The following is a 13,899-nucleotide window of genomic DNA, read 5'->3' on the forward strand; positions in this document are numbered from 1 at the left end:
GCTTAGAGCTGCCTCCACCACAGGGGGGGCTCTCTCGACCCACCAGCGGACAGGCACCAGTATTGGGAGAGGGGGGCTGGCCGTCAGGGTTCACCGCGGCTCTGGCACAAACCCGGCGACACGGAGGTGGCACGGGCAGGAGCGGACTGGCCGTCTCGGCTTCTCACTTTTTGGATTTTAGAAGGGCATGACATGCCTATATCTGTGTCTCCCCCTCCTTTTACTCCTCCACCTCTTTTCTTTTCGCATGACTATATGTACTTGTCACTTTTCCATGTGTTAGTTGTGTCTTCTGAGCAGTTTGTCAGCTTTTGGACACCTTTGAAGGTGTTTTCTATGTGTTTCTATGTGTTTTTGTTTGCCTGCCATTGGTTTTAACGGTGTTCGAAGGTGTTCGACGAACAGTTCGACAAACAGTTCGGCAAACACACGGGTGTTCGACGAACCGAACCGAACTCGAACACTACGGGGGTGGCTCAACACTAGACATAAATCCATGCGACACATTCATTCCAGCTCAGAGTGTGTCAAAGATTGTCATAAGTTTGTACTTCCACATTTTCCTGTCTCTCTGAGATCTGAAGTTACCTTGCAATACAAGTAATTTCATGTCTATTTTTATTGGTGGGAAGAGCAGATTTTGTCCTTAACTTGCCTGAACAAAGATGGCCGATTTGGCAGTGCGCATGGGTGCTGTGGGGCTGGCAATGAGCATGTGTGCGGGGCTTCCATCAGATTGGTCACGTGTCTCTGACGTAACAGGAAGTCATTCTTCCTGACCCGTGGCCACTCGGAAATGCCCCCTCACTGCTCCTCTACCGGCCTGACACAGCTCACATGCGCCGGTGATGCCAATTAAGCATCAGAGGCGCTCCTATAAAACTCCCCATTTGCACACTCCTCTCCACATGACCCGGGAAGCAGCATCTAGCGAAACACGTGTCAGGGCTGCACTTTGACATGGAGGGACGCATGACTTCTGGATACAGTATGGGTGAGCAATAATTTACATTTGGGGACCTGTTAGCACTTTAGAGAGGGATATAGGGACGGATTCTTTTACCCTTGTCATAATACTGGGACCCAATTTTGCTACTTTGCACAAGGACCCTTAACTGTACCAGATGCACTTTATTTCCCCTCTGTTGCCTTCGTGTTATTCTTTTCCCCTACCTTGGCTCTCTGCTCAGTCCTTTGTTTATCCTGTTATTGTCTCCAAGATTTGTATAAGCTGTCCACAATGTAACCGATTAATAAACATAATTGCATTTTGAGCACTAGCATGGACATTCTTGATGTTCTTATTTGGGCCATTATATACTCATTATTTTTGGTATAATTTCATGTCTATGATGCTGTCATCAGGGATAAAAAAATGATTGGCCACAGGTATATCTATTCTTTTTTCTTTTATTGTGTGGCGATGAGAATTCATCCTTGTTCTAAGTTTTTGCCCTGTCTCCCCTACATAAAGACCCCCAGCTGGACATTTGATACATATAATTAAGTACATTACATGTGATGCAGCTGAAAGTACCCAAGATCTTGGGGTCCTGATGTGAGTTAGGATCTTTATCTTGTCAGTGTCATTATAAATGGACAGGTTTTACATTTTTTCTGGTTGCAGGGAAAGGTTCATGTAGCTATTGGAGAGGACAGGGAGCTTCTGACAATGATGCTTTTTAGATTTGGGGACTGCCTAAAACAGAGAAGTGGGAGATCTGGAAATATAGATTGTAACCGGGCATCTTTTTGTAATAAAGGTTGTAATTTCCATGCAGCTCTCTTTAGCGCTGCCAAATTTGGATTGTAGGTGACTACTAGAGGCACCAGGTTGCCCTTGTTCAAAAAGGTCTTTTTGAGGCCACCAAGGTGTTTGTCTCTGTCCATAGGGTTGGAACATATCCGATTGTATCTGATGGCTTGGCTTTAGCCCATACAGTTTTTTTGTGTGTTTTGGATGGAAACTGAACTGACCCATTTAAGGTATGTTGGACGGTTAATTGGATGTCTCTATTTCATTGTTCTGTAGCTTAATGAAGGTGTCCAAAAAGTTAATTTCAGTACAGGAGTAGTTGAGTGTTAAGTTGATGGTTGTAAAAAAATACTTCTTTCCGTATATTTTTTCTATCGAGGACTTCTTATCAGATGTGATCGATTAATGACTATCACGATATTCTTAGGAAAAAAAGTATCGATTTATTCTCGGATTGTCCATTAAAAAGAATGATTACATAAAATAATTAAATAGTTACAGAGTGATTGTCCATTTGTCCATAATTAGCTTAATAATTGAGATTCACCCATCTTTCCCTGGGATCCTGGATGGTAGATTGCATATGTCTGTGTCCAGCACGTCTCAGGATGACACCATGTGTCCGGGTAAAGAACGTGTTTCCTTGGGCCTACATCAGCAGCTGGTTTACACACATATCCTTGTCCTGTGGAATGGCAAGAGACCCCCCCTGTCTCTAACATGGGCTTTTATAGGCCTGTCATATAGCACCTGTTCTTTTAATTATGGTGCTGAATTAAAATACACAAATAGCGCATGTCATCTAGAAACCCTAGCACGATGGCTGATGCAATCTTATGTATGGTACAGAATTCAGAATTAAGAATAAAATGAATATCCATAATTAATATTTAACAATGGTGAGATAAAATTGATTAAAGTGTTCATGGAACGTCTTAAGCTGTTGCTCAGATTCCGTCCAGATGATTAAAATATCAAAGTAATGGTAGTAGGCAAGAGCCCTGATGGGACATGTGGACAAGAAGTCACTTTCAAGCTTGGCCATTAAAAGATTTGCGTACTGTGGAGCCATGTTACTTCCTATTGCTGTACCAGTCTCTTGTAGATATATATTGTTATGTTATCAAATTCTAATAATTGTGGGCGAAGATGAATTTTGTAATTTTCACCACAAAGGTGAAATAATCCTCCTGGTCTGTTTGCTTTCTCTCCCAGTACCTTTTCCTTCTACCACTGTTAGGTTTCTGGGAAGTTATACTTGCTCCTTTTATTTTTGGTTCTCATTAGCTTGCCTTCTTTGCCCTATATGAATGTGTTTTAGTTTCTCACTCAGGGTTTTTCATATCTTATGTCACACTTTTCTTTCCCCTTGTTGATAGTGTGTTGCAGACTCCCCTCTGGTTCCTCAGGAAATACGAGAAACTCCTCAACTGTCTATTTGGTAGTTAGGTCCGAGGTGGTGTTTTAAGTTGTGCAGCTAAGGCCTTTCTAGTGTATACAGAGACCAGTTGGGTGTAGTTGAGTCATTCTCCCCTGTGTGGGTTCTCTCGTGGCTATCAACATGCGCTTTCTGGTTAAAACATTTCCCACATTTTGAACATGAAAGAGGCTTCTCCCCTGTGTGACTTCTCTGATGTTTATTAAGAGTTGATTTCCGTGTAAAATATTTCCCACATTCTGAACATGAAAATGGCTTCTCCCCTGTGTGAGTTCTTTGATGTTTGATAAGATTTGATTTCTGGTTAAAACATTTCCCACAATCTGAACATGAAAAAGGCTTCTCCCCTGTGTGGGTTCTCTGGTGCTTAACAAAATAACATTTCTGGTTAAAACATTTTCCACATTCTGAACATGAAAATGGCTTCTCCCCTGTGTGGGTTCTCTGATGTCTGATTAGATTTGATGTCGCTATAAAACATTTCCCACATTCTGAACATGAAAATGGCCTCTCCCCTGTGTGGGTTCTTTGGTGTTTAACAACATCTGATTCATGTTTAAAACATTTTCCACATTCTGAACATAAAAAAGGCTTCTCCCCTGTGTGAGTTTTGTGATGTCTGATAAGATCTGATTTATTTACAAAACATTTCCCACATTCTGAACATGGAAATGGCTTCTCCCCTGTGTGAGTTCGCAGATGCTTGATAAGATTTGATTTCTTTGCAAAACATTTCCCACATTCTGAACATGAAAATGGCTTCTCCCCTGTGTGAGTTCTCTGATGTGCGAAAAGATTTGCTTTCCATTTAAAACATTTCCCACATTCTGAACATGAAAAAGGCTTCTCTTCTTTGTGGGTTCTCTGGTGACTGAGAAGAGATATTTTCTGCACAAAACATTTTCCACATTCTGAACATGAAAATGGCTTCTCCCCTGTGTGGGTTCTCTGGTGGGTATCAAGATTTCTTTTCCATTTAAAACATTTCCCACATTTGGAACATAAAAAAGGCTCCTCTTCTGTGTGGGTTCTCTTGTGTCTGAGAAGATATATTTTCTTTACAAAACATTTCCCACATTTTAAACATGAAAATGGCATCTCCAATGTATGAGTTCTCTGGTGACTAACAAGATCCGATTTCTGGTTAAAACATCTCCCACAATTGGAACAGGAAATTCGATTGTCTCCTGTGTACATTTTTTGATGTTTAAGAAAATACTTTTTGAGGGGAAAACTATTTCCATAGTCTGACTGTGAAAATGGCTTGTTTCGTTTAGGAGCAGTTCGTCTGTTAATGCCTCTTTTGTGACTGTGATTTTCCTTAGTAGTCGGTAATGAATCAGAAGTCAGGACCTGTTTTAAAGAATCCGATGACAAATCTTTGTTGTGAAGGGATGATGGTAAATCTGGAGTAACGGCATTCACTTCAATTGTATCCTGTGGGATCTCAAGATCATCTGATTTAGAAATTGAAGAGGTCAGCTGTCCCTCTGATCTCCTGGTACAGTCATCTGCCAAGAATAAAACCAATTATTATTTTTGAAGAAAATATCCTTGAATTTTATATTTCTGAACATTTAAACTGTCTGTAGAAATGGCAAGTTACGTAATAACATTGAATTATTCACTAAGACACTGACAGTTCACAGTCTAATAGAAAACCTCATAGCATGAACCAGTAGAGCGTGGTCCATCATCTGCCAGTGTAAAAACAGAAGTTTCTACATTATTATGGTCTCAAATGCTCCTGAAAAGCAACATGGCTTCCATAACCCAATTCAGCAATATCACTCCAATCTCCCCCTTGCTTCTAAGCCTTGCAGTGCGCCCAAACCACATTTAGCATCCATATATTTGGCATTACTCTAGTAAGAAGAACCCACTTAATTTATAGTGTGTGTGTGTGTGTGTGTGTGTGTGTGTGTGTGTGTGTGTGTGTGTGTGTGTGTGTGTGTGTGTGTGTGTGTGTGTGTGTGTGTGTGTGTGTATCTCCTGGAGTACAATATGAACACTATGTGTTGGGCAATAAAATAATATATTTGCAATTTTCAGTCTCCAACATCCAGGCGTGCAAATTTCCAGAAAGTGGTTGTGGAGTCAAAATAGTCACTACTCCTATAGATTCATTTCCTGAGGGTTATAATTTCCAAAACGGAGTCACTTTCTGGGGATTTCTACTGCTCTGATTTTCTGTCATTTTGTCATATTAAGGTTTCTGCAAATGGTGGGTCTCATCACCTCTGGGATCTGCTCCTGCGGCATCTGCTTCTGTCACCATACGTGGCCTCATTCATTCTGCAGAGAATCTAACTTCATGGTATATGTAGTCAAATGCCCATGTGGTCTACAATACGTATGGAAAACTATTCAACACATCAGGGACCGCATTGTCAAACACAAATCCACTATCCGTTGTGGCAAAACCTGGTTACTACTACCCTATCATTTCGCCAGGTATACAGTATAACAACTCAGGTTCCAGATGATCGAACAAGTATCCAGACCCAGACAAGGTGATAACCTTATTAAAATCCTTAAACAGCGGGAGTGGTTCTAGATCCACGCCCTTCATACACGGTCCCTCAAGGCTCTCAACCATGAAATAGATTGGCTAACCTGATCTTTTTTTCAGACACGCTAGATCAGCTCTATAACCCACTCCTACTCCCCCTCTCCAAGGGAGTTCCTCAAACCCCTTCCCCTCTCCCCTGCCCTCCCACTCCGATCTCCTCCACCCCTTCCCCTCCCACTCCGATCTCCTCCACCCCTTCCCCTCCCACTCCGATCTCCTCCACCCCTTCCCCTCCCACTCCGATCTCCTCCACCCCTTCCCCTCCCACTCCGATCTCCTCCACCCCTTCCCCTCCCACTCCGATCTCCTCCACCCCTTCCCCTCCCCTTCTTACACACAGCTCCTATGTGTCATTCTTGCAAATCTAAGTACATACAAGGGACATACCCTCACACTGTATAGTTTCATACAAGACTCCATACATTTCCTACATCCCTCTCCATTATTGCTTTAATCCAGGGCACCATTTAACCCAACCAAAAGAAGCAGTTTTTTTCCCCCACCAAGATCAACCTCACTTTTGCCGCTCATCCACACACCGTGATGACAATATAACAAAACTATCGCACATAACCTACAGCACAAGCGCGGACTTTGCCCATCGCAATGGTTACGCTACATGTGACACGACCATACAGTGAGCAGGCACTACCCAACAGACCCAGTCCCTGTGCCATGTCACCCGCCCATGACAACTTCCGGTGGGCGGGTATGACGCACGCACTTCCGCATTGCGGAAACTTACCTAAACCCTCCAGCTGCAACCAGAGACAGATGCACGAGACGAAGGAGTGGGAGCACCAGAACGCCAGTTCACAGCTCCATTAAAGGTAGCCACCCAGCACACGTTGTGCAGACAGACAAGCCACCTGGCAAGATCATACAACATGCTTCTATACTGATCTGTTTGGGCACCTGTACTCCCTATATGTCTCTGCCCTGTTACTTAATAAGCTTCATTACTTATCTGAGTGGGGCCCTATATTGCTGATATGTCTCTGCCCTATACCTAACATGCCTTTATACTCATCTGATACCTAACTTATTTACCACCTAAGCTCTATTGTTCTACTCCTTGGCCTTCCTCTGGCTCCTTTATGTAATCATTAACCCCTTTTTGACATTATAAGTAATAATTATTACATTTGGCGGATCGCACCCGCACAGAGGCTGTGCGGGTACGACAGCCACCAGGTGTGAGCTGATTCTGACAGCTGACACCCATCACTCAGTGCCAGGAGCGGTGCCCGCTCTGCTTCCGGCATTTTAACCCCATAAATGATGCAATTGCAGCATTTAGCGAGCTAGCAGAGGGACAAAAGCGTTTCTGCTCTTGGGTCAGAGACCCCTTATACCTGCGATCAGACTGCAGAAAGTGAAAGTGGGACTAAAATATATATGATGCAAGATGCTGTGGTAGCCATGCTGGTTCAGTATGCCTTCAATTTTGAATAAATCCCCAACAGTGTCACCAGCAAAGCACCCCCACACCATCACACCTCCTCCTCCATGCTTCACGGTGGGAACCAGGCATGTAGAGTCCATCCGTTCACCTTTTCTGCATCGCACAAAGACACGGTGGCTGGAACCAAAGATCTCAAATTTGGACTCATCAGACCAAAGCACAGATTTCCACTGGTCTATACTGTATGTAAGCTCATCAAGAGAATGCTAAGAGTGTGCAAAGCAGTCATCAAAGCAAAAGGTGGCTACTTTGAAGAACCTAGAATATAAGACATGTTTTCAGTTGTTTCACACTTTTTTGTTAAGTATATAATTCCACATGTGTTAATTCATAGTTTTGATGCCTTCAGTGTGAATGTACAATTTTCATAGTCATGAAAATACAGAAGAATCTTTAAATGAGGTGTGTCCAAACTTTTGGTCTGTACTAATATATATATACCCATCAATAAATATTCTGAAAAAAAAAACTATAAAAGTACACATATTTGGCATCACCGCATCCAGAATGACCTGACCTATAAAAATGTCCCACTAGTTAACCCCTTTAGTGAACACGGTTAAAAAAAAAAAAAAAAAAAAAAAAAAAAGGCAAAAAACAGTGCTTTATCATCATCACACCGCCGAACAAAAAGTGAAATAAAATGCGATCAAAAAGACGAATGTAAATAAACATGGGACCACTGAAGACGTCATCTTGTCCTGCAAAAAACAAGCTGCCAGACAGTTTCCTCAGCCGAAAAATAAATTTATGCGATGCAAAAAAATTATTCTTCTATAAAATTGTTGGTTTCTGTTTATTCTGCCTCCCAAAAATCGGAATAGAAAGTGATCAAAAAATGTCACATGCCCGAAAATGGTAACAATAAAAACGTCAACTTGTCCCGCAAAAAACAAGCCTTACATGACTGTCGGCCGAAATATGGAAAAATTATAGCTCTCAAAATATGGCAATGCAAAAACTAGTCTTTTTTTTTTTTTTTTGCAAAGTCTTATAGTGTATGATAGCTTTCAATCATAAAAATCAGATATAAATCTGGTATCGCTGTAATCGCAGTGACCCAAAGAATAAAGTTGTCTAATCACTTATACCGCACGAGGAACGGCGTAAAAAATAAATAAAACCAATTCTTCACCTGCTGCTGATTTGTTCCTTCTGCCTCCCAAAAATCGCAGTAAGGCTCGGCTCACATTTATCCTGCGCTCTGTGTTGAGCGCTTACACCGGGGTTTCTGTGTAAATCTCTGAAATAAATTATTCAGACGGAACCCCTGACGGAAGATTCCCAGTAATGAGGCAGATGGAGGCACGGTGGACGCCGTCTGGCCTGTGATCCCAGTGTCTGTCTTTTTATTAGGCGTGCATAAAAGTGCCCTCAGCCACAGTTTTGTAAACCTCTGAAAGGACACCACTAAACAAAGGCAAGACGAACTCCAGAGTAACTTTGCTGCCTCATTATAGTGAATGGATTCCTTGGGATAGGGTTAGGATTATGTTGGGATTAGGGTTAAGGTTACGATTAGGATTAGGGTTGTGTTGAGGTTAGGATTAGACCAACCGATTAGGGTTGGGGTTAGGGTTGTGTTAGGGTTAGCAGTAAAGAAAAAAAATGACAATATGGCGACTAGTGTTGAGCGCAAGTGCTCGCTACTTGACTTCATCAGGTGCTCGGGTATGCGCCTAGTATCGCGGGTGCTCAAGTGACATGCTCGAGTCTCCGCCCCATATGTTTCGCGTTTGTTATACAGCTAAAAAAAAAAACACGTGGGAATTGCCTACCATACACGTGAAATTCCGCAGCGGAAACGCTTTTAAAAGACTTGGTAATACGTGCCCCATGGTCCCCAATGAAAATCTGCATGTTCTGTGCACGTGCTGCGGAATTTTCCGCAGCGGATTTTCTGTGCAGAAAAATCCGCAGCATGTCCATTATTTGTGCGTTTCCGCATGCGGATTTGACTACTCAATGCATTTGAAAAATGCAAGTCAAATCCGCTTGTTAAAAACGCTGCAAAAAAGCTTAAAGAACGCAAGGACAAGGACATGCAGAAATGCTGCGGAAATGTTCTGCTTCAATTCTGCATCGTGGGCACATAGCCATATAGGGTATCGGCGTACTCAGTTCAAATTGCGCAACAACTTTTGGAGTCTCTTCTTACCCTTGTGAAAATAAAAAAATTGGGGCTAAAATATCATTTTTTGTGGAAAAAGTTAGTTTTTTTTTATTTTCACGGGTCTACATTATAAACTTCTGTGAAATACCTGGGGGTTCAAGGTGCTCACCACACATATAGAGGAGTTCCTTGAGGGGTCTAGTTTCCAAAATGTGGTCACATGTGGGGGGTTTCCGCTTTTAAGGCACATCAGGGCCTTCCCAAATGTGACATGGCGTCCTCTAATTATTCAAGCAAATTTTACATTTAAAAAGTCAAATGGCGCTCCTTCCCTTCCGAACCCTGCCGTCTGCCCAAACAGTAGTTCTTCCCAACATATGGGGTATCGGCGTACTCAGGAGAAATTGAACAACAAATGTTTTGGTACAATTTCTCCTGTTATGCTTATGAAAATGCAGAATTTGAGTCCCAAAAACATTTTCGTGGAAAAAATGTGAAAACTTTATTTTTACGGCTCAATGTTATAAAATTCTGTGAAGCACCTGGTGTTATGATCTGCTACAGGGACTAAGGAAAGACAGGAGATCTGTCCCTACAATAGAACTAAACTAGATCCCTACGATGTAACGGGGAACCTGATCCTGCGATCAGACCCGCTAAAGTCCTCGGCTAGTCTGTACGAAGACCTATAGATGAGAGGGAGGGATCCCTACAAGAACTAGGGACTGGGATAAGTTGGACACCTCCTAGCAGAAATAGTAGCAGTCAAAGACAAACACACAACAAAAAGCAAAGAGGTCAGAAGACCTAGCAAAACTAACAGAGAACGGCAACAGAGCACCAAGCTAGCTCAAGAGTAGTAAATACAATGAAGTCCAGCAAAGCCAGGAGGGCGGAGCCGGATTAAATAGGCAAAAATGGTCATGTGACCAGCAAACTAAAAAAAACCTAACAGGAGAGTTCTAACAGTACCCCCTCTTCTATGAGGATCCTCCGGATCCCCTAGGCCCAGGCTTATCAGGAAACCTCCTGTGAAACGCTCTGACAAGTCTGGAAGCAGAAACATCATCCGCCCTCACCCATGAGTTATCCTCAGGTCCGAAACCCTTCCAAGCGATGAGATACGGCAAACTCCCTCTATACCGTCTAGAATTTAGGATGCGGGAAATTTCATATTCCCCGTCCTCCACCACCGGAGGAACAGTGGCAGAGGCGTCACCATCCGACACATCAGCTTTTTTCAACAGAGAAACATGAAACACCGGGTTAATCTTCCAGGACGTAGGAACCTCCAACCTAACAGCAGATTGGTTAACTATCTGAAGCACCTTAAAGGGCCCTACGAACTTGGGACCCAATTTTTTAGAAGGAATCCTCAATCGCAGATTCTTAGAGGACAACCAAACCATGTCACCAACAGCCAACAAAACCTCTTGCCGTTTCCTATCAAAGTACCTTTTAGATTTTTTGTTAGCCTCCTGAAGATTACCACGCACATCCGTCCAAACTCTCTCCAAATCACCGGAAAAACTCTCCTCCTCAGGCACAGCCGATACCAATTTGGAGAATGACCCAAAAGACGGATGTCTCCCAGAACAACAAAAAAAGGCGAACACCCAGCAGAAGAGGATGTATGGTTGTTAAGAGCAAATTCAGCAAGTGGCAGAAACTCAGACCACCCCTCTTGATTGTCTGCCACAAAACAACGCATGAACTGCTCAACATCCTGGTTCTTCCTTTCTGTCTGGCCATTAGACTCAGGATGATATCCGGATGAAAACGACAAATGAACTCCCAACCTGTCACAAAAGGCACACCAAAAACGAGCCACGAACTGAGGTCCCCTATCAGAAACAATGTCAGTAGGAACACCATGTAGTCTGACAATTTCCTTGACAAAGGCCTTAGCGAGTGTCTTAGCGCAAGGCAGTTTGATGAAGGGAACCAAGTGACACATCTTGCTAAAATGGTCCACGACCACCCAGATGACCGTGAAACCTTCAGACAGGGGAAGGTCAGTAATAAAGTCCATAGCCAGATGTGTACAAGGTGCACTAGGAACCTCCAGAGGGCAAAGCAACCCCGCAGCAGGAGCATGCGAAGACTTGGATCTAGCACACACAGTACATTGGCGCACCCACTTAATGACTTCCTTCTGCCATCCAGGCCACCAAAAACTGCGACCTACAAGTCTCTTGGTCTCAGAAATTCCTGGATGACCTGCCAACCGAGACTCATGACACTCAACAAACAAATCTCTCCTAAAGGTCCTAGGCACAAACAACCTCCCATGGGGAGTGTTAGATGGGGCATTCTCCTGAGCTTTAAGAATCTCATCCTCCAAAACGGAGTCCAAAGCAGCAATCACAACACCTTCTTGTAAAATGCTCTCCTCTTCCTCCTCAACACCGACCATGGGAGAAAAGCTGCGAGACAAAGCATCCGCTTTAACATTCTTGGTACCCGGGATGTAAGTAACGGAAAAATTAAACCGCGAGAAAAAAAGTGCCCACCTAGCCTGACGGGCATTCAAGCGCTTGGCAGCATCAAGATAGATCAGATTTTTATGATCAGTGAAAACCTGAATGGGAAATACAGCACCTTCCAAGAGGTGCCGCCAGTGTTCAAATGTGAGTTTAATCGCCAGCAATTCCCGATTACCAATATCGTAATTAAGTTCAGTCTCAGAAAATTTTTTTGAAAAAAAGGCACAGGGATGTACTCCATCCTTGTTTTCCTGAGACAACACCGCACCGACCCCCACCGAAGAAGCATCAACCTCAACCAAAAACGGCTTAGTCACATCAGGCTGCATAAGGATGGGAGCAGAGGTGAACCTCTCCTTTAGAAACACAAAAGCTTCAATCGCCTCAGAAGTCCACTGAACCGCATTAGCACCTTTCCTGGTGAGATCGGTCAGCGGTTTGACAATAATAGAAAAATTTTTTATGAATTTTCTGTAATAATTGGCGAAACCCAAAAACCTCTGTATCGATTTCAAACCAATAGGCCTAGGCCATTCCTGCACAGCTTGAACTTTAACCGGGTCCATCTCAAAACCTTCACTGGAGATAATGTAGCCCAAAAAACTAATTCTCTGTACAGCGAACTCACATTTCTCCAGCTTAGCAAAAAGCGAATTGTCCATTAATAACTGTAATACCTCACGTACGCTCCGCCAATGAGACTCCAGATCAGGCGAATAAATCAGAATGTCATCCAAATACACAACCACATTTTTGCCGATTAAAGGTCTAAGGATGTCATTAATAAGATTCTGAAAAAATGCTGGTGCATTGGTAAGACCAAAAGGCGTAACCAGGTTCTCAAAATGACCCACAGGAGTGTTAAAAGCAGTCTTCCATTCATCACCCTCCTTCATGCGCAACAAATTGTATGCCCCCCGGAGATCAATTTTAGAGAACCACTTGGCCCCCGCTAACTGGTTAAATAAATCAGGAATCAATGGCAGTGGGTAAGGATTGCGTACAGTAATTTTATTAATCTCACGAAAGTCCAGACAAGGACGTAAACCGCCATCTTTTTTTTTTACAAAAAAAAATCCAACAGCCACAGGAGACTTGGAAGGCCTAATGTGACCGGCGGCCAAGCTTTTCTGTATGTATTCCTCCAAAGCCTTTCTCTCAGGAATAGTAAGATTAAATAAACGACTTTTAGGAAGAGTCGCTCCAGGGACAAATTCAATGGTACAATCATAGTCTCTATGGGGAGGCAAAATTTGCGATTCCTTCTCAGAAAAAACTTTCCAAAAATCCTGAATAGGTACAGGTAATTCCCCTTTATCCACAGCAGCAATGCGCCCGTTACAACACTTGTCATAACACTTAGGGCTCCACGACTTAATTTCATTGGTAGACCAATCCAGTACAGGATTGTGCAATTTTAACCAGGGTAACCCCAATATTACTGGAGAAGGCAAATTATCCAATACCACCAAATCCAAATTCTCTTGATGAATACCATTAATAGTGAGGGGAAATTCACAGACCTTATGAGTAACACTCTTCAAGGGAGAGCCATCAACAGAAACCACAGCAATAGGGGATGACAAAAGTTTAGGTTCTAATCTAAGTTTTTCCAAGAATCCCCCATCAATCACATTCAGAGTAGAACCACAATCCACAAATACCCGAAATTCAATTAATTCATCCTGAGCAGCAGTAGTGGCAGATAGGAATACACCCTTAGAATTTAAACAGGCTATACGTGCATGACTGACCATTTTTTTTTTCTTTCTTCATACGAAGCACACAGTTCTTAATCAAATGACCAGAATTTCCGCAATAGAAGCACAAACCTTCAGAAAGCCTGCGGTCTTTTTCCTGAGAGCGGGGTGCCATCGCCCCAATCTCCATCGGCTCTCCATTGTCAGCACAGACCCTCTCAGGACTTGGAGCTGACATAGCAGAGGATTTGCTCTCATTAACCCTTGCACGCAGTCTCCTGTCCACCCGTATAGCTAATTGCATTGCCTCCTGCAAGTTTCCAGGTGTGGGATAAGCAATCAGTAAATCCTTAACCCTTTCACATAGCC

General features: G+C 43.0%; 1 protein-coding gene across 1 annotated transcript in view; it reads right to left on the reverse strand.

The window, feature by feature from the left end:
* Window positions 1-1,511: 1,511 nt before the first annotated feature.
* LOC141178791 (uncharacterized) overlaps window positions 1,512-13,899 on the reverse strand; it is a 42,748-nt gene continuing 30,360 nt past the window's right edge. Inside the window, exon 9 of the mRNA XM_073660630.1 lies at window positions 1,512-4,705. Coding sequence (XP_073516731.1) covers window positions 3,234-4,705 — 1,472 coding nt within the window. The 3' untranslated portion in view covers window positions 1,512-3,233. The remainder of the gene's footprint in view (window positions 4,706-13,899) is intronic.

The sequence above is a fragment of the Phyllobates terribilis genome, unplaced genomic scaffold, assembly GCF_046119375.1.
Source record: "Phyllobates terribilis strain yellow unplaced genomic scaffold, ASM4611937v1 Scaffold_30__1_contigs__length_15301838, whole genome shotgun sequence".
Lineage (NCBI taxonomy): Eukaryota > Metazoa > Chordata > Amphibia > Anura > Dendrobatidae > Phyllobates > Phyllobates terribilis.